The following is a 27,680-nucleotide window of genomic DNA, read 5'->3' on the forward strand; positions in this document are numbered from 1 at the left end:
AGTACATTCAGATTCCGAATGAATCTGTGCTTTGTTATTTGAAAGACAAGAAGCCATAATGTTCAGAAGACTAACATTTATTTTTTATGTTTGCTCATTGGGCTCTGCGCTGTGTGGGATGGCTGGCATGGAACCAGGTAGCTCACTAAGGCCAATTCACTGGCCAGCTGCACAATGGAAAGAGTCAGCAGATAGATGAAGGAGTCTGAAGTGCCCGTGTTCAGGTGTTCTCTTGGTTATTTAGTGCACTGTATAAGAGGTAGACTTGGCTCAGTGTGATCAAAGAGTCTCTAATGAGAATCATAACAAATCCTAAAGAATTTCCAGAACTGTGTGGTGTTACCACGTTTTTCATTTCAGTTGACGGCTCTATCTAAGATCTTTCAGTGTCATTGAATAGAAGGAATTACATGCCTATCCCACTTGATGAGTCAGTGAGTTGAGACACATTCTGGTTTGGGGCATAGCTAAGATCTTGGCTCAGCAGGGTGTGTAGTAAAGTAACAGGATTAATGCATATTCCAGAATGCTTTGCACAACTGTGGAATTTTTTCAGAATGGGATCCTGTTCAAGTTTGCCTGTGCGTATTACTTGTTAAACAGAGAGGGAGTTTTCTCCTCAACTGTCCTCCATAAGTTAGCAGTAGATTTAATAAGCATGGATTTTGGCTGATTCAGTCATTAATCTTATTAACCACAAGCATTTGCCATTTGGTTTCCTAAAGTGATCTTTGTAACTGCTTAGGTCTGCCGTGCTTTGGGGACTTGTAAGGTTGTGTGTGAAGAGATGCTGTTTTGTATCACTGTGGGCTACCACAGCATTGCAAATAGTAGTAGTAACATAATAAGATAGAATTATAATCTTTTCCAAGGACAAAAAATGTCTGTTTGCAAGATTGGATATTAATATAATTGCATGGCTTGTAATTGCTCAGGGTGTGAAACAGAGGAAGACAAGTAAGCTGAATGAACAACATTTCATTTGAATCTCAGAATTGGATCATAGCTTCCTATTTGATCCAATCTATAAGTACATTTCTTATGTATTTTTCCCCAAATACCTTATTTTGGAAGCAGTGTCATATTAGTACTAAGGAAACAAATTTGAATATTGGGAAACATAATCCTTACATAAAGTATCTAGAGGAAAAAAAAGGCTTTCAGAGGATGTATCTTTCCCTGCAGGTCAAAGCACCAGTATTCAAAGATTTCTGTGAAGAAGGCCGTACAATCTAATTGGTGAGAGAGAAGGAAATGCTGTTCCTCGCAGAGTAAAAGGTGCAGGAAATCTAGATTGAACTGAATGGAAAACTGATAGCTGTGTAGGTTAAATTTTTTTCATCTGTAGCAGTGCTGGTGTTAGTCACCTAAGTGTTTTTTTGACGTAAATCCAAAACCTGAACTTTTACTTCTATTCCATTCCATTTATGTCTATTCCTTCCTGCTGCTCCATCTTCCCACCCCACCAACGCCCCAAGAAAAATTATACTGGTTTTGAGGGGCTTGAAACTGCAGGGCAGCTTGCAAGAAGTCTTGAAAAATACTAATATTTTATTTGGATTTGTTTTTATATTTTTTTGTTAAAAACAGAATCTCAGTTTTAATAAAAAGCAATCTGATGATATGTATTTTCTATTAAAATTCTGATGTGAATGTAAGCAGTCATTGGAAGTAATACCTTTTCTCAGTTTAAGACCCCTAGTTTTCAGAAATTACTGAGTCATCTTTAAAAACGGAGTTTGCATTTAAGAATTCCATGTTGGGAATCAAATGTCAATGTTTTCTTGAAGCTTGTTCAAGAAAACCAGCTTCATTTTCCTTCTTCAGCTGTTCTTCATTTCCTTCGGCAGTCCTGCTCAAACTGGGCAGTGAAGCAAGCTCAGTGCAGGTTTAATCTGCTTTTCATCTTAGGCAGCAGGTGCTGCGAGCTGATAAAGTAGAGCACAAATATCAAGCACACACATTTTATTATGATCTTCCTTCTATCATTATAGTCTTCTTTTCAAAATTAGATTGTTTTGTTTTGTTTTTTTTTTTAAATCTACATCCTCAAAGGAAAGTAAAACCTTACCTTTGGCACCAAAACTGCCTTCTATTTACTGCTCCACAAGCCAGCTGATGTAGGAGCACAAGTTTGATTTTTCATTTGCTGGAAGTTGGCTTAAGAAGATAAATCTTTTTAAATCTAATGATTCTTCAGGATAAAATTGCAGGTAGGGTTAGTGGAGGGGACAGTGGGCAGACTGATGGAGTTGTTTCTGTTTCATTTTGGTGTCGGAAATAGGAAAACAGTGACACAAAAAATCTACCAAGATGAACCCCAAAATTGAAACCTTTTTCTCTCATCAAATTGAAAATCCTAAAATAATTGGAAACTGAGCTAAGTCTTTTACTTAAAATGGAATATAAGATGGAGAGTAAGCATTTATATAATTTTGAATGGTATTTTCTAAGTAAGTGTTAGCATTGTATCTAAATGTAGTCTTGCTTTGAATGGAAGTCTATGTTTTACTACTTCAGCTTCTACCAACTTCCCTCCCATTTTTAGGGCCTGTGTTAGAGTATGAGATAAATAGACTCATCTGGAAAGTGTCACGTGTCTCTTATAGCTTTTGGAAGGGACAAAATTTTACTCTGAGCCTGCATCTGAAAACATAGGCCAGGCTATGAATAGTCTCTAGGTGTCAACTGCAGTTCAGTGTATGAAGGGAACAATTTCAAGTGGGAATTTAATTCAGCCAAGGCAGAGAGTGTTGTTGGCCATTGATGGGATTTGGAGTAGTGCAGTGAAATTATCTCCTAGGTTAGCAGTGATGATTGTGCATTATGGTAGCATACAGGGCATATCGTGCTCTGCTTCAAACGAGCCTCAGAGAGATGACAGTCATCAGTATAGACATTGGAGCAATTTGGCTGTTCTGTGATGTTAGCGACAGGTTTGTAGAAAGCATTTATTTGTGGAAAATGTCACATTTAATTATCGCTGTTATATCCTCTTTCTCTTCTTTTGCAAAAAATGATTTGTGGTTTGGATAAAGCACGAGATGATTAACTGCAGATGTGATTTCTTGTTTCTGAGATATTGGAGCAAATAGCCTATGACTGTGTGTCATCACGTACCTCAGCTTTACCAGGCTGAGCAGAAATAGAGAAAGCCAGGAGCCAGGCTAAAGCATTCTATATGTATAAATGTTTGAGGTGCATGGATAGTTTATCTAAGACCAACTTTTAGGAAAACAGAGTCAGTTTTAACACTGATTCGCTAACTCCTGTCTTGATTAATCAGACACAGGAGAGCTGATGTTTTAAAAATATTTCTCCATGCAGACTTGAATGACTAAAGATGTTTCAGTGGAGAAGAGATTTTCACTACAGTGTTTTTTGTAGATATGAAACATGATTCTACTAGTGGTGTAACTACAAGGTTTTCATCACTGTCTTTCCCCCCTCGATACTTGATTCTGATGGCATAATTTGACCCATTAAGGCAAAATAAAAGTACAACTTGGGCTGTAAAATTTCATGTGAAGACAGTAAATGCATCCCTAGGTAGTGTGGTTATTGCCAGTATCTATCAGGAAGAGCTGATGCTGAGGGCTGTCCAAGCCCTGCCAACAGACTTGATTATCCAGACCTGTTCTCTGGATGTTTCTCTGCTCAACTTATTAGTTACGTGGGGACTTCAGGCTTCTAAAAGTCAGTGATCTTGCTTGCATGTTTAGATGCTAAAACCAGTTCAGATGGCCTCTCTTTCTCCTCCATCTCCGTCACATTACTATCTTCCTGTTCTAATCCAAGTGCCATTGCCTACCTTAAATGCCATTTAGATAACACATTTTAACATTTCTCTCCCAGCTGAATGCTCAGCAGTTGGTTTAAGAGAGAAGGCAATGGGATGGTGAGTATGCTTTGATCACAATGCATTAGACTGGAAACTTAATGTTCTTTGTCTCCTCCAGTAGAGATTTTGCTAGAGTAGCATAAAAGAAATCCATAGAATCATGGAGGTTGAAAAAGACCTTCAAAGATTGTCCAACCATTAGCTGAATCTGCTGAATCCTATCACTAAACCATGTCCCTTTGTGCCACATTCATGTCTCTTCAATACCTCCAGAGATGGGAAATAAGCATTTTGAAGTATTGTGCTTGATTTTTCTTTTCCCTCCTGGTTAGGCCCTGTGAGGTACAAGTACACAAAGTTGTATTCTGCAAAATGTGAACTAAATTGCAGCAGCAGAGCAGCCACTGAGCATCCACTGGTGCTAATTGATGGGGTAACATGAGGGAGGCATAGAGCTGGCATTGTTCTGGCTTTACAAGGGGTTGGCCAACTTCAGGCACGTAAAGCTTTTGATTTGCTCTAGAGTCAATGAATATAAAGTCTGAGTCTTGTTTCTATAACTGTCTAGTCTGTTGTTTCACACAGGACAGTAAGGATTATACCTGAATCATTGCAGGATCTCTTCCATCCATCCTTCCCTTCAGTTCAGCAGCCCCCACCAGGAAACTGTTCAAGTTCTTGTCAAGTTTGTCCAACTGTGACCCCATGTTCCACCTCAACACCTTCAACACCTCAAATCTCTGGTACCCAGAAGGAGGCAGTGTGCAGTAGTTAAGGAATAGCTTACGGTGGCTAGGTGAGGTAAAAACCGAAATTGCCCTTTCCTAACATACAGTATTGATTTTCAGCAATGACAGAAATAGCTGTCTCTTGAAAGATAGTATGTGCACTTTGTAAACTCTTTTTTTCTTTTGATACAGTTTTTGAAGATGGATATTATTTATTTATTTTTACGTGTAGAAATAAGAATGTTAGAGGACCTTAAGAGAAATGATGGTAAGAACATGTGATTAAATCCAAAATTGGATGCAGACTTTTATTTGCAGAGATGTTTCTTACCTTAACTCAGTATGAGGCACTGAATCATGCTTGTAGAGCCTTACCACTACATGCTGTGAATTTCCTGCCTGGTGATTTCATGTTTGCAGATGCTGTTTGATAATAAGACTGTTAATTATACTGTGTATGTTGACACTGGAAAGGGAATCTCAACATGCTTCTATAGGTGTTCCTTAGGTTGCTTTTGAGACTCACCCTTGCTGCATCACGGCCATTTATGTAGGATCGCTATTTCAACAATTCTACTCTGTGGCAACAACCTACCTACAGCTTTGCACTACTGCTCTTGAAAGCTGGCTGTGTATTTTTGAGGGTTGCTGTAACTGCTGGGGTTTGCTTAAGGCCAAATGTATTCCTTCGATGCAGTGAATTGAGAATGCTACATGCCCCTCTTGCCACCTTTGTTCTGATTAAAAATCTATTGCACGTTGTTTGTTTGGTTATTCTGCTGGATATTAACAGTAGTAGCAGTAAGTGGCACTGCAGAATGTTAAGTTCTGCCCAAGTTTAGATGAAGCATTTCCTGCTCAGAACATTTTTGTACTGTGCACTGTATATTCAGTTTTGTGGAGAAAAGTGGCTGGTAATACATTTGCAGCAGTTGTCAAGAATATTGTTCTGTTTTTTAAAATTAAAATTATGAAACGTTGTCTGTGTCCCTGTCTCTTCTAAAATGCATTATAGTGAACTATTAAAATGTCTTTTAGGGATATCCAGTTATCTCTCTGAGGCAAACTCATTATTCACTGCCTATAAATGAAGTAATCTAGAGGTGGGACTGCACTGATAGTCTTTCTCTCTGTTTTTGTCTTCTGTTCTACAGCTTACGTATTATTAATGCTGATTTTTGTTTCATATGCATTGCACCAATTTTGTATCTAAGAAACTAGGAAATGCACTGATCTTTTCTCCTCTGCTAGAGGGTTATTTTTTCTGTGCCTTAACACTGCATTCAGTTCCTCCCCTCCATCTCCAGATCTCTTCCCTGACCTCTAGCTCAAGGTGCTGCCCGACTGTAAAATCCAGGTACGTTCAAAACACAACTTCTCTGTAATTGGTGATCTGGATTTTTAAAGATAAAAAGCACAAAACCCCTTGGATTATTCTCTCCAACTCATATTTGGAACTGAGTCACACTCACTTCAACTTAACCACTGAGCGCTGAGGTCTCTTCACCTCCTCTGAGTGTACCAGTTTCCCAGGTTTGTTACCTTTGTTGTCATTAATTATGTTACACAGCCTGACTCAGGCTCTTAGGTAAGTACTGAGCACTGAAGTACTGAGTACTGAGTACAAAACACCACACTGCAGTCATTCAGGACGGAGCTGCCAGGGTCAGGAGCGCTGTCGTCAGAGTTTCCTAGAAGGAATGATCTGAACTTCAAAAAAAGGGGACATGCAACTTTTGTCTCTCCCCCTGCAGATGGAGGTGATTATGAGGTGTGTGATGGCAGGGAGTGTTGTCATTAAACATGTAGATTCTTGTGTAGGTTTGGGGGAAACCTACAGACCGTGCAGAGAATTGTTTGGGGCTCCTGAGAAATCGCAGCAGTCTTGTTGCAAAAGATGTCACCTGGTAGAAACGTGAATTATTTTCTGTTCTAAAATGATGGAAGCTTTTTGCTTGTTGAAATAACATTCAAAACCAAGATGTTATCTCCAGACTGATGCAGATGCCTTCAGCCCCTGGCTGGGTGCCCACATTGATCTGTCAGTTCTGGTGCAGGAGAGGAAAGGAGACTCACTGCAGGTGTTCTCCTTGGTTGTGCTGCCTCTAATCCTCTCCACCCAATTTGTGCTTTTAACAGGATTTGCATTTTGACAGCAGTGGTTGGTAGGATTAGCAGCTATGCTAAGAAGAGCCACGATGGAAGTCAAAGGAAGAGTCCAGCCTGCACGATTGTGAGGGAGGTAAGTAAATTCTATCTGAAACGTTTTTTAATCATTTTTTATTTTTAAAAAGTGGAATGGTATAGGTACTGCACCTTGCTTACACAACATGATTTTTTTCTAGAACCAAAGCTTACTGGAATATATTTGAATATTTAGAATGTGTTTGGACATACAAATGCTGGGCTAAAGCCAGTATACAAAATCTTCATTCGTTCATTCTTCTCCAAAAGGCAGATCTGCCTCATACCTGCGGTCCATACCTGCATGCTGATCTGACTCCAGGTCACAGATGGCATGTGAGGTTTGTCAGTCTCCCATTCCTCCCCACAAAAATGTTCCACAGAAAATGCCAGAAAGCTTGTGTATTTAATCAAGAGCAGCTTTTGCTAATCATAGGACTTCAGCAGATGTTCTGTGTAGAACTATAACTGGTAATCCAATCACTCATGCACTTCCATCCACTTAATTCAATTTCCTTTAGAGGACTGGTGATTGCAATCACTTTTCTGGCTGCAGCAATCATCAAGCCCCACTTTTATTCACCCAGATGTGAAAGATGGCTGCATGCACCAATTCTGCACCTAAAATGGAGCAGCAACAGATTGGAACTGCGGAAATAGAACAATCAGACTCAGTAGACCCTTGTATTTATCTATTACTTGTTTGAAAAAAAATCATTGGAAAGCACTGGTGTGCTTTTTGACTGAGTAAAAGGGCTGGTGAAATGACCTGTCCACCTGTGCATTCATGTTATGCACACGCATGTGCCGAAGCACCAATGGCCACAGCAATGTGTCCTCATGCTGGCTGTTCTGCAGGTGCCACTTAAGGCATGAAGTGATTTGGCGTGCTGCATCTTGGTTTCTTTAACCACCAGTGTTCTTCAAACAAGAAAGGAAACAGCTGTATCCATAAGCATGTTGGTTCTTAGCCACCTTGCTCCTTTTATAGTTAATCAAGGATGACTTTTTGGTCTGGGTAGGTTTGGAACAGAAATGCTGTTTATTTCTGTGATTTTGTCACCCTTGCATCTTGGAAACTTGGACAGCTCATTCAAAGGAAGGCTTCCTGCTCCTCCAAGTGCCCATCCTCACAAACCTGGCAGTACCCCCTGCAGAGTGCATCTGAATCTTCTCTGCCTTTGGCATCAGCTCTGAGGTCGGTCTTTACCTTGGCTACCCTATGCTTTCATGCCTGCTGTTGGGTTTTTGGTAAGGCTCCTCACCATCTCAGAAGCTGCCCATCTTCTCCACTCACTTCAGTGCTCCTGCACTTCATTATTCTGTTAGTTTTTGCTAGCAACTGTCAAAATGAACACTTCGCTTTACAGTTAAACAATCTGAAACAAAAAGGGCCATGCTTTGAATGAGCAGCACAGGCAATGAAATACTGTTCAGTCATGAGGGATTACCCACCTGACCCTTTAAGCAAATGTCCGAAACTGTAACTCATACTTTTCAACACTTTTCACTCCTTTTAGATTTGTATTCTTCGTGCACAGTATGGATTCTTTGCAGAGGATGTGCAAGATTGTGGATTTAAAAAAAAACACCGGAGAACTTTATCTTTTTGTTTTATTGCCTCCTAACACTTTTCATTAAGCAGTGTGTGTTTGTTTTTTTTTTTTTTTTTTTGTTATTGTTAAAGGATGAGTTGCAAAGAACTATTTTCACAGACCTGGAGATGATGAATCCTTAATGAAGTTTCCCTGTGGGGAATGTTCCACTGCCATCAGACCAGCAGCCTGAGCTATCTCTGGGATGAGAAGGGAAAGGAATCTATTACTCCAACTCACTGGACATGAAACACGAGGTAAGAGCATGTCTTTCTATCGAGCATATGGCCTTTAGTAATTATCACCCATTTTCTATGTTGCTCATTGTTCTGTTATCAAATTCCTCCTGGGTATGACTCCTGTACACCTGCCATGAGCTGTTTTCTTCTGGTTCTGCTGGAAGCAGTTACTTGTGTTGCCTTTGGCTTATGCTTTGTGTCTGTGATGGACCTTATTATAATGGATCTGACATAAAGCACAAGTCTTATGGGGAGTGGCTGAGGGGACTGGGATAGTTTGGTCTGGAGAAGAGGAGGCTCAGGGGAGAGCTTACTGCTCTGCAGAACCACCTGAAAGGAGGATGTGGTGAGGTGGGTGTTGGCCTCTTCTCCTAGGTGACAGCGATAGGATGAGAGGGATAGCCTCAAGTTGTGCCAGGAGAAGTTCTGGTTGGTTATTAGTGAGAACTTCTTCTCAGGAGGAGCAGAGGGACAGTGGCACAGGCTGCCCAAGGAGGTGGTGGAGTCACCATCCCTGGAGGTGCTCAAGAGCCGTGTGGATGTGGCACTGAGGGATATGGTTAGTGATGGTTAGACTGGATAGATGGTCCTAGAGGTCTTTTGCAGCTTTCTACTGAAAGACACTGCTGGGTTGCTGTGCACTCGTAGCACAGACATTGACCTCTGATTTAAATTGTTGATCCAACTTCTCCGTTAATCACTAAACATTATAGCTAAGAGGACTTCGAGAGCACTATTTCTTTGCAAAACAATATTTTATTAATAAAAGACTTATAAAACGGAAGAAAGAATTTTACACTGAATGAAAAATCCAAAATAAACCCCAGGAGACGTACCTCAATTCTTTGATGTCTGTACAAGAAGTTCTATTGGGTAGTAATCCTACGTACACATTTCTCTAAAGATACTCTTTGAAAGTACAAAAAAGCATCATGCATACGCCCATGCAGAGCAGCTACACAGACATAATGATACACACAACAACTCTGTACATCAGTGATTAAAAAGCCATGCTTTCTGTAGCACCGAGGGAAGAATTATCTGGGTAAAAAATTCACTGAGAAAATGCTAGCCCTGTAATTCTGAATTAAGGACATGACTGGCCGATTTCTGCTTGCAGTTTCATCTCTTCTTTTCTCAAGGGAAAATTGTCAATAAGTGCAAAGAGCTCAGCTGGTGTTGCTGGGAATGGGTAGCGTTCCTTGTCCATTCCATGCTTGTCCATCACCACAATGTTGAAATTATAATGAGGGATCCTCAGCAACAGCCTATCCCAAGGGCAACAGGAAACAAGACAGAAGAGTATTTTCAATATTAGTATACAGATATTGACTTAAAAAAAAAAAAAAAACAACCAAACAACCCAAACCATTCTATAATTCTATGGTATGATTCTATGATGGTGATGGAGCTTAAGAGTTACAGGTAGACAATTCTGTTTCTTTGCTGCCATGCAGTACAAAACCATGATGCGAAAAAGCAGAACAAAATGACTTAAGTCAGTTTTTGTTGCTTTCTGCTAGTAACTAATTTACCTGCTAGTAGCTCCAATTTAGGAAATCTAAAGCCAGCACTAATCAGGCCAGATCCCTTTCCTTCACAGTGGTAAAAAGGAGTCATTTAAGCTCTTCAGTCATGCAGACAGTCAATGCCACTGCTGTGGAGAAAGGCATCTGTGAAGGAATGAGGTCAGGACAAGGAGGGTCTGTAGGGCACTGGATGGCAGTAAGGTTGTGAAACATAGAACCTGACCTTTTGTGCCTTTCACTACCCTATAATCTTGTGCCACTCCTTACTCTAGGTGTTGCTGCAGTTACAGAGCTTGGCTATTGCTCTGAACCTAAAATCATTTTTGAAGCTAAGTTGTGGTGATAAGGGAGATAAGGACTGTGGTTTCTTAAGGAAAGTGCTTACCCTCTGCAAATGCTAATCCTTCTGAGTTTGGGGGTAGTTGTGACTGGTTATTTTACTGAGTGCTAATGCTGGACAGCATCTGTATTCAAGATTCTTAAGGGTGTGTTTCATTTGGATTAAGTGCTTCCTTGGACTGGAATGCTATCTCATGCTCTGGTAGCATCAGAGTCTAGAACAAAAATCAAATTGAACACTAACTTCCACCAAGTGGAGATCAGGTTGTAAATTGTGTCAGTTTCTGAAATTGAAGGTTGAGGTGGGCAGCACAATGGGGCAGGAACAGGAGTGTTACCAGAGCTTATTTTGTACAGAGCCACAAGAAAATGTCTTCAACTTCAATCTAACTATTATATAAGATGTGATGTTTTTTGGTTTGTTTTTTGTTTTAAGGAAAAAGAAGCTGGCTCTTTCTTTTATGGGGAAGAAATACTTTTTTTTTTCTTTTTTTTCTTCCCAATTCAAAAAACCTTTCAGACTTGTCAGAAGACTGAAAAAAGAACATTTTTTCTTGTACCCAGTTAGAACTCACACCATTTTCTCAGGTATAGCACAGATAATGCTGCCTAAAGTGCTCCTGGACTTCTTTCCTTAAATTACTAGCACTTACCCTGCCAAATAGGCCTTCACTTTTAGCTCTTGGAGTCTTCCCATCCCTAGGCAGTGCTGACACTTGAAATCTCCCTTTCAAGTGAGAACCAACTCCCTGCCAGTTCAAAACCACGTCAAAACAGTTCAGACACCTCAGTAAAATTGATGAATGTCTGTCAGGCTGAGGAGGCTAAGATCATTTGTCCTTTGAAATCCTCTACATATCACACAGGACTGTACATGGGACTTCAAAGAGCACCCACTGTTTACCTTCTGGCCTGACCACAGCCTCAAGCAGTACTGCAGAGATGAGGGGCTGGTGATCCTGCCTGGGGCTGTCCTTGCCAAGCGACTGCAGGTGGCTGGAACTGCATCAGCCCAATTCCAGCACAATACAAATGTGTTTGTAATCAGTGTTTTCCAGTGACAGTACCCAAAAACATAAAGGCAGAACATCCCTCCATCCCTGGAGGTGCTCAAGGCCAGGTCGGATTGGGCCCTGGGCAGCCTGAGCTGGTGGGGGGCAGCCCTGGCCCCAGCAGGGGTTGGAATGGGTGGGCTTTGAGGTCCCTTCCAAACCAAACCATTCTGTGATTCTATGATAAAGGGATACATAAAGGGATACACAGAGAGCTCACCTGAAGTAGCATCGTTCATGGAACAAAAAGGCAAGAAAGACACAGCACTTGAGCCAGCTGATCCATAGCATGTTTAAATATGAAACACACCCTTAATTTCATAAATCACAAATGCCCAGCAATTTGTTTTAGCTCTTACAAGTTAAAAGAGAGTAAGTACTGAAACTTATTCATGAACATCTACTTACGATCCTAGCTCGGTACAGTAAAGATGCCTATTTAGATAATAAAATGCAGGAATTCAAAAACAATATACTGTATATGCTATAGCACACATAACAGTAGACAAACCTTACTTTACCTGAGTTGCAGTGCAAGTGAAGGGGGCAGCAGCTTTACACCTATTCTTCCTATCTGTGCTGGGAAGATACCAACCAACTCAACCACAGTAACATGGCGGAGGTCTAAGCCACACTGTGCTGGCTGGAAGAGTTGAAAGAAAGAAAGAGGTAGGTTAGCCATCAGAGGGAATGCAGTTGGCTGTTTGGCATGTGCTGTGAGTGTTCACACAGAATTTGAACTGCTCAAGTTAGTGAGATGGTTTAAGCTGAAATGAGTCCGGGGCTATTAGATGAAGGATTCTAACACAACCACGACACAGAGACCACCTAGGAGAAATGTAAACTTGTGTTGAATGACATTAAAAGATACCAATTTGTTAACTATTGTGCCAGTAATCTAATGGGGCAAGTGAAGCAAAGTATATGAAATGGAAGAAAACTCGACTAAGTATGTCAACTTGTTTTTCCAAGCAATGGAAGAGTAATATTGCCAGTAAAATTAGTATTTTAAACTACACCATTTCAATCAAAATATTTTATTTTCTTGCCCAGATAATCTTCTGTGGGGAAAGAAAAAAAAAAATCTCAAAACCTTCTCATTTTGTTTTTAACACAACTTACTTCTCTAAGCCTGCAGTTAGAAATGTTATCACACTCATATTGAAATGACTGTTCATTCTAACTTTTGTTCCAGTTGTGGGAACAGAAACAAAGCATTTGCCACTGTGAAAGAATACAGAACTGGCTGCTCTCCCTGCGGACACACATACATTTCTGAGCTGAGGTGTATTTAATCTAGCAATAACCCAAGTAGAAATATTATAGAAATATTTATATAAGAAAAACAAGCGCCAGTCTTTTTTTCTTTTTTTGTTACAAAATACCACAGTGATATCTTCAGCATTCTGGGTGATTTTTATTTATGCTGAGCCTCTGGTCCCCTGTCTGCAGTACACAAGTTATTTCTAGAGCTTGTCACTTTTCTTCATACTGCAGTTACAGACCCCATCAGCCTGGTTTGCATGAACTGTAACCACTGAAGCGCTGGATGTTTCTTCTTAACTCCTTTATGAAGTGAATGAGGGAATGACTATTAGATTACAGGTTTCATATTAATTAATGGTGAGAGGATGGAAAAGGGCCAGAACTGCCTGGATTGAGTAACTAGTCAGTCAGTGGCAGTACACTCCTGAATAGAGTTGAAGTGGAAAACAGGGAGCTCAGGCATACATAAAAAGGATTAATCCAGAACCACTACCACTTCTGCGGAACCTCTACTGTTCAAAACATAGTAGCTGAGGTTTGCTGGTTTATACCAACAGCATAGCTTATCCTATCATGTGTCTAAAGAAAAAAAAATAGCTACAACCCCCTGCAACCCACCCTGGACTGTATTTTACCTGCAGCATTCCCAACTGCATCCTGTAGAAGAAGTTGGCTGCAGTAGGAGTTGAAATAATTAGCAGTCTCCGCTTCTCATAAAATTGATCCAGAAGTGCAGCTGCAGTCCTCACATTCACATTAATATTCATGGCTAGAATGAAATTTAAAAGAGAAGTTACAGAGAATACTAAAACCAGAACTATTTCTAAAAGGATGAACAAGTGTCAGATACCAGAAACACAGGAACAAGAGAATAATAAAGAAGAAACGGCTGAAACGGCCTCGTTGAAGCCAACTATTTTATCTGAAGCTGTAATCTGGCTTACAAAATGGTTTGACTGCAGTAGGTGAAGTTCTGTATAAAGACCTAGGCTGAAACACACTATCAGTTGTAAGGCACCATCATTATTCCAGGAACAGAACAGCCAAAGGTGGCACATGCTTCAGATCTAAGGGTGAATTGGCAAGAAACATTAAGATGTTTTTTCTATCTGAGTGGCATTAAAGTTTGTAGTTGTGTTTGATCCCAACCCTCTTCTCCAATTCTCACTTCTGTGAGAACCATCATAGCCCTTTCAGTAAAGTAGCAAAATACTCACTTACGTGCACAGGTTGGCTCCACTCCTGACCACCCCAAATTGTACTGGCACACTCTAGCTGGGCTGCCTTGTAGCTCATAGCCTCCAATGCAGGAAAATTCACACATAGCACCATAGTTATTTCCATCACCTGAACACTTGATGTAGCCATTATCTGGAGCATTTAACTTCACACAGCGCCTGACTTTAAGAAAGACAAGATATGGAGGGGAAAAAAAAATGGCAGGGCACAAATCACAGCTAACAGAATACCAATATGGAAGGTATTTTTTATTTTTGCTGTCTCTATTATGAAAGTCAAGTATGTAATAAGACTGACCAAATAAAAGCTCTTCTTAGTATCATATGTAAACTGAAAGGATGCAGATATCGAGGTGTGTGTATGTCACAGTGGTAAATGGTAACAAATGGCCATAGGGGCACAAAGAGATCTCATCATGTTCACAGATTCAATTGCAGATTTCAAGACCTGGACTTGTGAAAAGGTAACTCTTCTTGACAGATGGGAGGCACAGCTGAAAAACTCCTTCAGCTACTTGATTCAGCAGTTGACATCTTCAACAGTATGGAGGAGAGTGGATCACTAGAGCCTCTTCTTGACTTGCAGCATGCCAGGTGCACACCCTGCTGTGGGTCTGGCCATCAGGGACTCAAGCAAGATGGTACACTAAGTTGCATAGTCAATATAAATTTTAAATACATGTTTGTGTTCATAGGCGCAGACAATTACAGAGATAGGGACATTTCTAAAACTGCCTAAGCCAGGTGCATATCAGTAACTGTATTTATAGTGTAAAAGATCATTCTTACCTCTGACTTTAACAAGGAATTTGCAAGTGCCCTTATTTTCAGCTCTGTCATACACAGTATACTGGATTTTGTGGTCGCCTTCTGGAAAATGTGACCCTGGGGGCAGGCCTTTCAAAATAACACTAAAACAGGAGATAAAATGGGACAGGCATCCATAAATTCACTGGTATTTTCCTACTTCCAACACTGTAAAAGCCTGAAGAGTGAAGTCTGGAGCATGCTGAGCTTGTCTGACCATTCTACATGGCTGAATAATGAGAGTAAGCACAGGAAGAAGCTGCATAGCAGGGACCAGGTCAGTAATACATGCTGCCACCAGCCCCACTCTTTAACGAAAAGATCCCATTCCATTGACAAAATGTGAGCAGAGCAGTCAGGACCTGCTTGCTTCTTATGACAGTTCATAGTGTAGCTGAGCATAACGTAATGCCCCAAAAAACTGAAGTTTCCATTTCTTTATACAAGAAAAAACTGAAACGGCTCATCCTATTTCTTTTCTTCCATGAGTAATCCCCAGCCAAGACTGTAGTCACTCATCCAACAAGTCTGTATGGGATATTTCCCACAGACATCTATGGATTTCTACCTACTCTGTCAAAATGCCATCAGCGGTGTCTCTTCCCTCCGGGGTATCCCAGAATACTCTGGCCGTCAACTTGTTGGGCTCCGCAGTTTTCTCCTTCACACTTGGACACTGGATTCTCGGAGGCTCTGTATCTGTTGAAACAAAGCTCAGAGAAATGGGCACCTTTGCATCTGTTAGAGCTGCTCCTTTTCTTCACAGTCACCGTCCTGCTGTCAGAGTAACCTTAGGCCACGTTCAGCTGGCTTCTTCAACACCAGAGCTGACCCAACCAATGCAAGTGAAGCCTGTGCTTCTCATCTTTTTGGAACAAGAGCAATAGATGACACTGACCCTCATCCCCATCACACCTTTCCCCACCCTTCCAGCCCCCCCAAAAAAGAATGAAAACTTAGTTTTATGTACATTTACTTGAATAGCGATGAATTAAAACTTCACTTAGCCTTGAACTGTAAGGAAAGATGCTTAAGACTGTACCCACAGAGCCTGGACCTTCTGTTCATCTGCTCTGCCTCTCCTTGTGCAGCTGTGCAGAGGCTACTGTGATTGAGTACATTCATTAAGCACTGAACAGAGATCTGCTTCTGTGTGTTAACTTTGCTTGTTGGTTATTTTTCCTGCAGCAGTGGCAAAAGAGAAATAACACAAAACTGACAAAATTGTCATTTCTGTTGAGGATTACTCCTAGATTATTTTATCAAGTAATTCTTATAATAATGCCTTACTGGTAATAAATGAATAACAAAGCACATCAAGTACGTTTTGAAAGCTTGATTAAGTGCTACCAGAACACTGACTATTATTAAGGAGTACAAGAACAGCGGTGATGATAAAGAATGCTGGTGATGCTGGATAAAGGTGACACGTAACTGCTTGCCTTTCTTTGCTACTACTACTACACCAGAAAACCAAGTCTAAACATCGTAACAATTATTAAAACATCCAAGTCTAATTACTTAATCTTTGGTTTTTCGATCATCTCTTGAGCTATGCCCAAAATAAAGTCTAAATGCATGAAGTCACACTTAAAAATAACCAACAAGACAGGATTGCTCTTTACCCGCAAGTGGATGACAATCTCTAAAACGCTGCTCAAATTTAAAGGGTGGCAGGCCTTGATTTCTCATTTGCATGACAAACACAAAGCAAAATCTTTCAATTATAAGAAATGAGAAAAGGTTTGGATCTTTATAAAGCAACAAATACATCAAATAACTCTACACACCTTCATAGAAAACTGTCTGTTGCTTCAAAGCAACTGTCTGTTGCTTTAGTGTATCAGTTTAATGGTGGCAAATGCAGCGCTGCTGTACTCCCTTCAAGCTTTGATAGTATTCCAGGAACTTGACAACCTCCAAAGCTGGCTTCTTCTGTTTTTTTTGTTTGTTTTTTGTTTTTTTGGGGGGTAAGAACAGAGTATTCCTTCAACCTTGAGTGCTTTGTGAGACACTTCATGGCAGCTCTGCCCTCCTCTACAAAACTACATTGCTCTCAGTAATCCACTGCCAAATAAAGGTGAAAACTAAGCAGATCTTACCAAGTCCACTTGCCTGCCTGGTGACTTTGCTGTGGCTACAGCTCAGCACCATGGTATTGAATGTATCAATTAAATAAAAGTAGCGGTGGTACAAAAGTCAGAATGGCATTTAAGACCCAGTGCTTTAAGAACTTCATTCATTCAAAAGCTCATTCCATCATTTAGCACAGAGCAGACCAGCTGGCACAAACCAGCTCAGAAAGACACATCACAAAGACAAACAACGCAGTTACTGCAGGAATAAAACCATCAGGCACCCTTTGGAGGAAGCCATAAGACTGCTGACCGCCGGGGAGGGTTCAGCAGAGGGGAAAAGAGACCCTGGAAGCTGGAATTGTCACGGTCTGTCTTGTGGCAAATATCCTGGGCAGGGCTGGAGGCAGGATGCTTTGCAGGGCACTCTGACCTCATATGGTTGTTCTTAACACTTTTACTGCTGTGTCACTACTGAAAGAACGATGGCACTTCAAACTGATTTATTTAAGCTGTGTGTCAGGGCTGTGAACTTAATGGATGAGTCCTGCCAGAAAGGTTTACATCCTAGCCAAGGAAACTGAATTTCCACAGAGAAAAATTGCAGCCATTCAGCCACTGCTCTTCCTATGTTCTTGTCAACTGTTGCTTTTCTTGGCTTCCCAGCAATGACTGGTATGCTGCCCTATGCTCAGAAGAGGTTGCAGAAATCATAGAATATCCAATGTTGGAAGGGATCCATTAGCACCATCGAGTCCAACTCCTGCCTCCACACAGGACCACCCAAAAATCAGAGTTGCCCAGACCTTTCTTGAACTCTAGCAACTTAAGTGGTCAGTTAGCAGAGGAGTATTCAATTTTAAAGCTGTCTTTTGAACTTCGTTGAGAAATATGTTTTCAAAATAGCTTTTACATTTACATTTCTTCTCTTCTACGTACGAATGGCTGTATTAGCAATATCAACAATGAAATGAAAAGATCTTGTTGACTGCATTTCTCATAGTCTGCTATTTGCTTGTGAGCAGGGACTTAGCGGGACAGAAAGAGAAGGGATGGTATTAAATGGCCAGTGAGTCTGCTGTTGCATACAAACCCTCTTATTAGTGCTTGATGGCTGGAAGCTAGCTCAAAAACATTATTGTGTGTCAAAAACATAAAGAGAGGAAAAGACTGGAAATCATGAAAGGGTAAATGAAAAACACCATTCTGCCCTCCACAAGGCACTGTTCTGTATTTCAAAGCATCCATTATCACTGCCTGTATAATTAATGACTCAGAGTGCAAAGCTTGTTTCAGACATCAGTAGTTGAAAGCTGTTAATCACCTATCAGTACAATCTTCCTAGGATGTGAATGAGTTAGAAGAAGAATGAAGAACGAATGCAGAAGAATGACTTAGCATGGTGACAGTCATTTACCACAACCTCTGCTATAACAGCAGCAGGAAATGAAACCTTCATTGAAGGAAAAAAAAAAAAGAAAAAAAAAAAGTGATATTTTTCACTCTTTGAGAGGAAAATCCCTATTTCAGTCTGTGTTACAGTGAATTAAAGACATAATGGAAAAATTATTCACAAATTATTCATTGGCATTTTTAGTTAACTGATAGCTGAATCAGCTATACTTTGGACTTTCTCCTTCAGTTCAGCATCATGAAGAATATCATTTCCTCTTATAGGAGGGAGAGGGGACACGCTGCTTTGTTAGAAGTTAATATCCACTGTCTATAAGGGCTCCCATAAGCAACTGCTAAAACACACCTAATTTTCTTGAAGAAAAACAGTCTCTTTTTCCTCCTTTTAATGGAAAAGGTACTACAGGCAACAATAGTTGTTTGATCTTACATTGACCTTCTATATTGCTGTGAACTCCAAGTATTTTTGTGCAAAATCGCTTAGCAGTGCAATTACAGTATTAAAGCTCAGAGGAAAGCCCCCTGTGTTTTCAACAGTTATAAATTCAGCTCTGTGGTAATTCTGCCACACTTGATGCCAATATCTACAGTGTCCACAGACCTCTTTGCTGCCCAGCGATATGAACTTCACACGTAATCACAGGCATGGGATGGTAGCATCCCTGATTCAGAATTGTAGATTATCCTGCGTTTGAAAGGACCCACAAGGTCCTTTCAAATCAGGAAGAGCATCTGTTCAGCTGGTTCTTTTCTGCCCAATTCACTAACAGTTTTTCTATACTACTGAACCACGCTAAGGTAGGTGTGTTAATCAGACTGCATTATGCTATTAAGGTCATGCCTGGTCACAAACAATTCCTATCTTACCTGTCAAGAATTTTATTAAGCAGCTTGCTAACTGCTTAACTCACTGCGTATGTGCAAAAACAGTGTGCACACAAGGTTTGAAAGGGTCTTCCCCATACCGTGTGGTATTACCAAAACTGAAATAATGCTGTTACTCGGTTACTTTGGATTTGCAATCATATCCTATGCAACAACCGACCTGCATTGTTGGACTAAAAAAGAAGTGGATGTGCAACCCTAAGCTTCTCTTATTTTTGCCTAAGGTAAACTCAGGCAAAAAATTTTCTACAACACCAGTCAGCATCTTCAGCAATAAGCATGCTGATACCAAAAACAGATGAGGCTCTGAAAGAGCCAGGAAAAGCATTTAATGATTCCCAAACTTAAAAGGATTCTTCTTCCTCCACCCACACCACAAAGAAGGACATGGCTCATTTTTGTAAACAAAAACGACACCACAAACAGGCTGGACCTAAGAAGCAGAATTATTCATACATTTGTACAACAAGTAACAGGAAAACTAAAAAAAATCTCCAAATATAAAGCCAGAATGGAGACACTCCAAGCCTATTTACTAACCTAGAGTAAGCAACAGGAACTTTGAGGAAAACCAAGACACCATACACAAAAAAACACTGAGCACAAATATCCTGCCACCCACAAGCTCAGATTACTGGTAGCCAAGTCAGATAGCTGAACAGCTTTTCTTTGTGGGCAGCTGCTGAACCTTCCCAGAAAAAGCAGCAGCAGAGACTTCACTGCCTATCTGCCAGATCTTGTCAGTTGGAAGAAGTTAACTCTTGATATTTGTTTCTATCCTGATTGATTTACGGATATAAAACCAATTGTACCAGCTGAGATTCCCAGGATACTGGTGAGTAAATAATGGAAATTGCTGGTAAAACTCATGTGAACTACATTAAGACTAGCTTGCTATAGTCACCATCATGGTGACTACAGTCCATCCATATTCTCTGGGTATAGCCAGAAAACCATCATACCAAGAAACAAATGCAAGAGGGGGCATCAGAAAAATGGGGTCAGTGTCCAACCTGTGTAGGGAACTATCACAATGCAGACAAAGCATACTACTTTGAAGCACTGGCACAGCTGCCCAGAGAAGCTGTGGTGCCCCATCCCTGGAGGCTCAAGGCCAGGTTGGATGGGGCCCTGGGCAGCCTGAGCTGGTGGGAGGCAGCCCTGCCCACGGCAGGGGTTGGGGCAGCATGGGCTGTGAGGTCCCTTGCAACCCAAAACATTCTGTGATTCTACTTACCCACGCAGGAAGCTGGCCGGCCGCTCCAAGCTTTGCTGTCCATGCATGTCACTATGCGGTCGCCTTTCAGCTGGTAACCTGGTGAGCAGTAGTACTCGCACCTGGAGCCAAAATAGGCACCATCCAAGCACTTGAAGCCCCCATTGGTTGGCATGGAGAGCGTGGGGCAGCGCTTCTCTGAAACGGAGAAGAGAGAGTTCTGAAAACCTGTTAATACTCCCTTAGAACAATGTCCCCGAGGTGTCGCAGAGAAATAAAGGTGCAGCTACCAAGCAAATCCCCACATGAGGTTTTTGCACTTTTCTTATTTATTTATCATCTTTCAAATTTAATTTTACACGCACATTAGCCCAATGCAGTATTTATATGAGAGAGAGATAGCACGTACATGTCTTACATTTTACTGCAAGAGCCCACTTAGGCACCTGATAAAAATTGCATCAGCTTACAAAATCCACAATGGACAATTTTTTAAAGAAGCTTTAAGTTTCTTTTCATAAAATTCTTCCCACAAATAAAAATCTTACACTTGTAATATGTTGTCCTCTTTGCTTTCCACTTCACTTGTGATACTTATCACACCACGTACCACTGCAAGACTTTTAGATGACAAGCCTGTCTACACTGCCTATGACTAAAATAAAATAACCACCAAAGATGACTGTTTCATCTTGTTAGTACTTACGACTCGCAGGTTTCAGCTACACTGACTACAAAGATGAGCAGAGCTCAGTGTCTGCTGCATTGGCACTACTTACGTTTGCACAGCACTTTCCCCGACCAGCGTTTGCTTGACTGACAGATGAGCTGCTGAGGGCCATGCAGTTCATAGCCTTTCTGACAACGAATATCACATCTTGTCCCCAGTACATTTTTGTAATATTCCCCTTGAGGTGTCCTGCAGTTTGCATAACCATGTTTCACCTTAATGGGAGAGCACCATGGTGTTTCTAGCACAGAGAACAACAAAATTAAATGTACATAGTACTTCACAAAATGTAAAAGGTCAGACACGAATGTAAAAGCATCTTCTTCATACAAGGTCACAGAGAAGAATCAGATGAAAAATGTATCATTCAAAAAGTTACCGATCCTCAAAAGTGGAGACATAACAGCACAGCAAGGGGTACTCAGTACTTACACATCTGTAGGTCAGGTCTTCAAATACTGGTGGCTATTTTTTACCACAAACGTTAAAGATCATAGTCAATAGATTAGGGCAGGAGGTGTTGGTTTTTTTGTCCATGGAATAAGTGTGCCACCATGTGGACATCTTGATGACAGACAGATCTTTCTTGTTTTTAAACTGAGAAATCTAACATTGTGACACAAGTTTGCATCAGTGACTGACTTGGTCTGACTGTAGCTGTAATCTTTGCAACATGTAGCTCTCCTGCTGCCTACTGAAACAGTGATTTATGCAATAGAGAACTTTGCCTTAGATGAACTCTACAGCAGGTCAACCTCTACAACGTTTAGAAAGGATGTCACCTTCCTAAATCGCATTATCAGTAAAATCAAGCCTGCACGTATACACCCTTCTCACACCAGATCAACCATTCAGGGTTTAAGTTTGGCTCTGGTTTTGCAATATTAATTTCCAAGTTAGCACTCAGGGTTAAAGCTGGAGTGAAAAGTCTACACCTTTACAGCCCTCAGTGGTTCTCTGGTGCCACACAGAAACATTCACATACTCATAGGATCACTAACATAACATAAAATAGCCTTCTACCAGCAAAGCTGGGCACAATCATTGCCATGATCAAACCTGAAGGCAAGTGTCCAATCCAGCAGATTAACTGAAGAGCTCTCAAGACAGATCTAAACGTATTCTGTTCTTTTTGGTAGAAATTCTCAGCATCCAACTGCAAAGTGTGCATTCCAGCACAACACATGAATTGTACAAGACTAAAACCTGTACCTCTTCCTATCAAATTCTTCAGAGAGTGTCAGTGCTCGTTTATGATCATACACATAGCGCACGTGCATAAAAAAAGGAACACTCTTCACCTCAAAGATGGGTGAAGGACCAGCTTTTCCCTAAAAAACAAGGAAACATGGCTCTGAGTACATGAATTGCCTTCTTGCTGCTCCTGGATGCAGGACAGCAGCACGGATGCATCTGCCAAATGAGAGAAAAGATGGAGTTGTGCTGGGACTTGGTGACTAATGCTTCTGCCAGAGTTGTGGGAAAAGGGAAACACAAGTGCAGATGAAACTGTATTTTTAGTAATTGATCAGAACTTCAAAGTAGTCACGAGGTGTGGAGGATTTATCCTCATACTGGGATACTGATGGGTGCAGTATCAAATAAAGACTTCTGCTTCACAGGCAAAGATTTGGAAGCTTTGTTGAGCTTTGACAGCAGCACAGATGAAGAAAGCACTGGGTTTTGTGCTCTGGGCAGCTTTTCAGTAGCAGTTTCTGACCCAAGCAGTGACTAAGTCTGCTGCTTCTCAGCTCCAAGACTTGAAAAGGACAGACCCAGGGGGATGGAGGGACTGTAAGGCAAAAGAGCTGACAGCTCCTGAAGTCCTGTGTGACATGCAGCGGCAGATGAGACATGCAGGGACTTACAGAAGACTACAAGAGATACAATAACAACCAATAAAAAAAAGAAGAAGAAAAAAGATCTAGAGAAAGAGTTTTAGCCTTCATCCTCACCAGCTCACAGCAGACACTTAAAAATAACTTCTGGAAAAACAAAAAAAAACCAAAAAAAAAAACAGCACTTTGGCAGACGTTCACTTCTAGCTCTTCATTCACATAGTGGTTAGGTACATGTTCTACACAATTGGGATCAGCTTCAAATACAAAAAGCAATACAGTCTGTAATAGTTTGTATTCAGTGTAGAATGCCTCCAGGCCTTGTTTGCACTTTCCCAACGGAAACTGGATTTTCCACCTATGTTTTGCTGTGTCAGCCCTGGAGAAACAGAAAGAGCACTTTGAGGATGGGCATCACAGACTCATTATCAGACTATTGCCCTGTCCAACAGCGTTGAAGGGACACAACTTGAGGATTGTTTTCATCCCAGTCAGCAAGGCAATTTGGAGCAAATCATGATATTTATGCTTAAGGTGTCCTACAGATATCAAGTGCAAACGAGCACGACTGATTTCCTTCATAAAGGGCATTAAGATGTACACTTGGCAATGCAATCAGATGGCCAACCAGAAAAGCAAATCAGCTGTTCTGAGTATTGCAAACAGCCTGAGCTTTTTTTAGAAATATTGCGGCTGTAAGTAGACAGCTGCCTGTATATTTAGAAAAACAGAAGAAAAAAATGGCTAGCAGCTAACAAATGCAATTTACTGCACAAAATGAAAACTGAAAAACAGCAGCAACAAAAATCTTGATGCAGTTTTCTGGCAGTTATGGTGGTCTACAGAAACAAAGCAAGGCTCCTAGGGAGAGGTAGCACATCTTTTCTCAGACCAAATAGTACTGCTAGAAATAAAAACAAAAACAGACCTGCTTTTGGATGCAGATAGCTTGAAGAGCTTAGAGGGAACATCTCTTTGATCTAAAATGTTATTATTCCTACTCCAGAACTGAAAGCGATTAGAAGAAAGTCAGTGAGGCAGGCGAAGGGGGCAAGAATCTGGGTTTGGAACCACTGATATCGCTGAATCAAACCCAGTGAACTTGAAAAGCTTTTGTGCCTGAACACACATCAAACGATACAACAAAGTTTTACATCAAAGCCTGTTTATTTTTAAGTGAAGGCACATACTGTTTTTCAAAGGCTAAGCAGCTACATGTAGTATTTAAGGAATATTAGGGTTGGTTAGGGCCTGGAGAGGTCATGCATCTCCCTCTTGGGACAAGATCAGCCCTGTTTCTGAAGAATTTGGAAATAGAAAAAGTTACAGGTCTCTCAGGCATCTCTTCAGGAGTTTCACTGGGGCTCTGTGCAAGCAAATGAAATTAGAGTTTTTAGGTACTAGTTCTGATGCAATGTTTTTATGCTTAGTAGACAGCTTGCACCGCTCCTTAGCGATAAGATCCAAGCCCAGATACAGGTTGGGTGGAGAATGGCTTGAAAGTAGCCCTAAGGAGAAAAAATTGGGGGTACTGGTTGATGAAAGACTCAACATGAACTGGCAAAGTGCACCTGCTGCCCAGAAGGCCAACCATGTCCTGGGTTGCATCAAGAGAAGCATGACCAGCAGATTGAGGGAGGTGGTTCTGTCCCTCTACTCTGCTCTCATGAGACCCCACCTGGAGTACTGCATTCAGGTTTAGCATTCTGGGTCTCCCAACACAAGAAGGACATGGAGCTGTTGGAGCAGGTCCAGAGGAGGGCCATGAAGATGAAGAGAGGGCTGGAGCACCTCCCTTACGAGGACAGGCTGTGAGAGTTGGGGCTGTACAGCCTGGAGAAGACTCCAAGGAGACCTCATAGCAACCTGCCAGTACCTGAAGGGGCCTACAGGAAAGCTGGGGAGGGACTTTTAAGAAGGGCTGGCAGCTACAGGATGAGTGGAAATGGCTTCAAACTCGAAGAGGGTAGACATTAGATACTAGTTATTAAGAAGACATGCTTTACTATGAAGATGATGAGACACTGGAACAGGTTGCCCAGTGAGGTAGTGGTTGCCCCAGACCTGGAGGTGTTCAAGGCCACGCTGGATGGGGCTTTGAGCGATCTGTTTGAGTGGCAGCTTGTCCCTGCCTATTGCAGGGGGATTGGAACTAGATGATCTTAAAGGTTCCTTTGAACCCAAAGCCTTCCATGATTCTGTGAATAAAATACCCTGCATTATTGCTTAGTAGTAAAATATTTCAAAGACTCAGTTGTGTTTGAAGCCTCCAAAAAAAGGCAGCAAGCAGAAATGGCTGAAACCACAATGTTACAATGTCACCTACAGTTGGGGCTACAGTTTCATCCTGACAGGATTTTGAGAAAAAAATGTAAAGAAGGAGGATCTCAGAGCAGTTGGCATTAGGGCAGTGATGAACACAGGAACTGCTGTATTCAAGAAGGTTTTCCTCGTAAAATATGATCCAAGGCAGCCCTGCCAAGTGGCAGCAATGAAAGCTTTTTCTAGAGCATCATTTCCCTCAGCCTCTCAGTGCTGTTTAAACACCAGTCTGTTTTCCTCCATAATCTGCATGCAAAATGCCCTGTTGCACTGAAGGGTACCCCAGAGTGGAAGGTTCGTTAGGGAAGGAGGAGAAAACTGTGAAAACACTGCGGACACAGAAAGTCTCAGCAATGTCTCTCTCTCTGGAAAGCTGAGCAAGCTGAAAAACATCCAGATGAAGACAAAGAGGTTTGGTAGGAGGTCAGTTCCTCCCCATAAACAGCAGTGCTTTGTTTGCATATGAAAATAAGGACGAATCTGTGTGCTTGCTCACACTGCTTAGTGTGCACGGGGGCAAAGAAAAAACACAGCACTGCTTAAATATGTTAACATAAGCTAAGCAAATGTAGCTACTTCTTACTGGGAAGTTGTACTAACCAAGCGATAGGCCATAATGGAAATGCTGAACTGCACATACAAAGAGCAGCTCAGAACATGGCTCCTTAGCCTGCTTTTCCCTGCTTTGTCCTTCTCCACCCCCTTCCCTCCCACTACCAACTTAAATAAATATGCTAATGAAGAGTGAGCCTTTTCTGCTCCATGCTTTATTCTCTTACATTCACATTGTTTGATCCTCAACATTTGGCAGTGGAGTTTCCAAGCTCAGGGTAGTTTTTAGTTTTTGTGTGAATGAGTCATTATGTTTCACTTACCCTCGTGACATTTTGGCTGACGTTAACATAATCCATGTTGGATCACCATAAAAAAGGAATTTATGCAGAATCCGCATTTTAACTACTTGCCTGCCCTGGCATTAATTGGCATTGATCTATCTTTATGATCTTTGGGATTCTTTTTCTAAGGGTCCACAGAGGGTTACATGTTAAAAGGCAAAGAAGAATGAGTTTACACAAAGAAAGCTTTAGAGAAACATTTCTGCATGTGTTTAAAAGGAAAATTTTAGGGAGGAACAGGAGAACTTTATGAAAATAGCAATATAATCATAGCATCATTTCTGTTCATAGATGTCTGCGTTACCTTATGACTTACCTCTTACTTAAGGCCCACTATTTCTCCGCAAGGTATCAATAACATGAAACCAAGTCCTCTGTTTTCAAGTAATCAAAACAAGTACACAACAATTCTAACACATTCACCCATCAGTTTACAAAAAAAAGCAACACTTGCCATTTAAAGTGACAAAAAAATGCCATGTTTCTGTATTGTTTGGGTTTCTGAGGAATTTGGGCAGGGGAGGGGGGCTACTGAGACAGACTTTAAGAAACTGACATAGTAATTGGAAGATTTACTAATAACTGGCAAAAAGCTTCTCAGCCTTGCTGAAGAGCAAAATCTTCTGCAATGTGGAAGAAAACCTGAATTTGCTTTATAAACATGCATGCCCATCCGCTCTTTCCTCCAGCTATGGTAACTGTTTTAGAATGGAAATGTTCTTCCGTTAAACACAGCATTACAGACAGCAAGTTAGCTTAAAATGAGAACAATTTTATGAAAAAAAGTCATGAAAATCAAGTTCTCTTGCATGTTCTTCTACACGTTACCATCAATGGTCGCAAGCTTTGAGTCAGCTATCATTGATGGTTTTGTTATAATGTATGAAGAACAAAGAAGAGAAGCTCCTCATAGATTTTCATGATCTTGCAAACTTGAACTTCCAAGAGCCAAGGCAGTGCAAGGGTTACTTACTCAGGTGCATAAGAGTGGAGACTGAGACTTGGTCTAACTTCCATCATTTAAAAAATAATTAAAAAAAAAAAAGGTAAAAAGTAAACCTTGATCTCAAATCCATGGAGGGGGGAAAAAAAAGCAGTAACAACATGGAGCTGGATCTGCAAGATTTTATAATCTATGAAAAGAAAAAGAAGAAAGCTTTCTCCCAGCAACCAGCTGATCCTTATTGGCACATAAGCAAAACATTCACCTTTATATCTACTGCGTGCATATGCATCTTCGTCATCTTCAAGGGGTGAAATTCCAGATCCTACAATAGAAAAATAAGGAGAAAAAACTGCAGCAAGAAAGGAAATAAAAATTAATAAAAGAAAGCTTCGCCAAAAGACATGCAAGATTAGAATGCAATGATCTATGCAATGGCATCAGTATGGGCTTCTCTGAAGCTCAGATTCATAGCAGAACAATTTATAGTGAATCTGGAAGGGGTAAATTGATTTAATAATCAAGTGAAATAAAAATCTTTTTC

General features: G+C 41.0%; 1 protein-coding gene across 1 annotated transcript in view; it reads right to left on the bottom strand.

The window, feature by feature from the left end:
- Positions 1-9,674: 9,674 nt before the first annotated feature.
- SRPX (sushi repeat containing protein X-linked) overlaps positions 9,675-27,680 on the bottom strand; it is a gene marked incomplete at its 3' end in the record, with an annotated part of 43,918 nt that continues 25,912 nt past the window's right edge. The window contains exons 2-10 of the mRNA XM_079538591.1: positions 27,402-27,461; positions 21,187-21,378; positions 20,429-20,605; positions 15,391-15,517; positions 14,801-14,922; positions 13,995-14,174; positions 13,409-13,542; positions 12,029-12,150; positions 9,675-9,855 (exon numbers count right to left, since the gene is read on the bottom strand). Of these exons, the coding sequence (XP_079394717.1) occupies positions 9,675-9,855; positions 12,029-12,150; positions 13,409-13,542; positions 13,995-14,174; positions 14,801-14,922; positions 15,391-15,517; positions 20,429-20,605; positions 21,187-21,378; positions 27,402-27,461 (1,295 nt within the window). The remainder of the gene's footprint in view (positions 9,856-12,028; positions 12,151-13,408; positions 13,543-13,994; positions 14,175-14,800; positions 14,923-15,390; positions 15,518-20,428; positions 20,606-21,186; positions 21,379-27,401; positions 27,462-27,680) is intronic.

This window comes from Tetrao urogallus (genome assembly GCF_951394365.1).
Source record: "Tetrao urogallus genome assembly, chromosome: 1".
NCBI lineage: Eukaryota > Metazoa > Chordata > Aves > Galliformes > Phasianidae > Tetrao > Tetrao urogallus.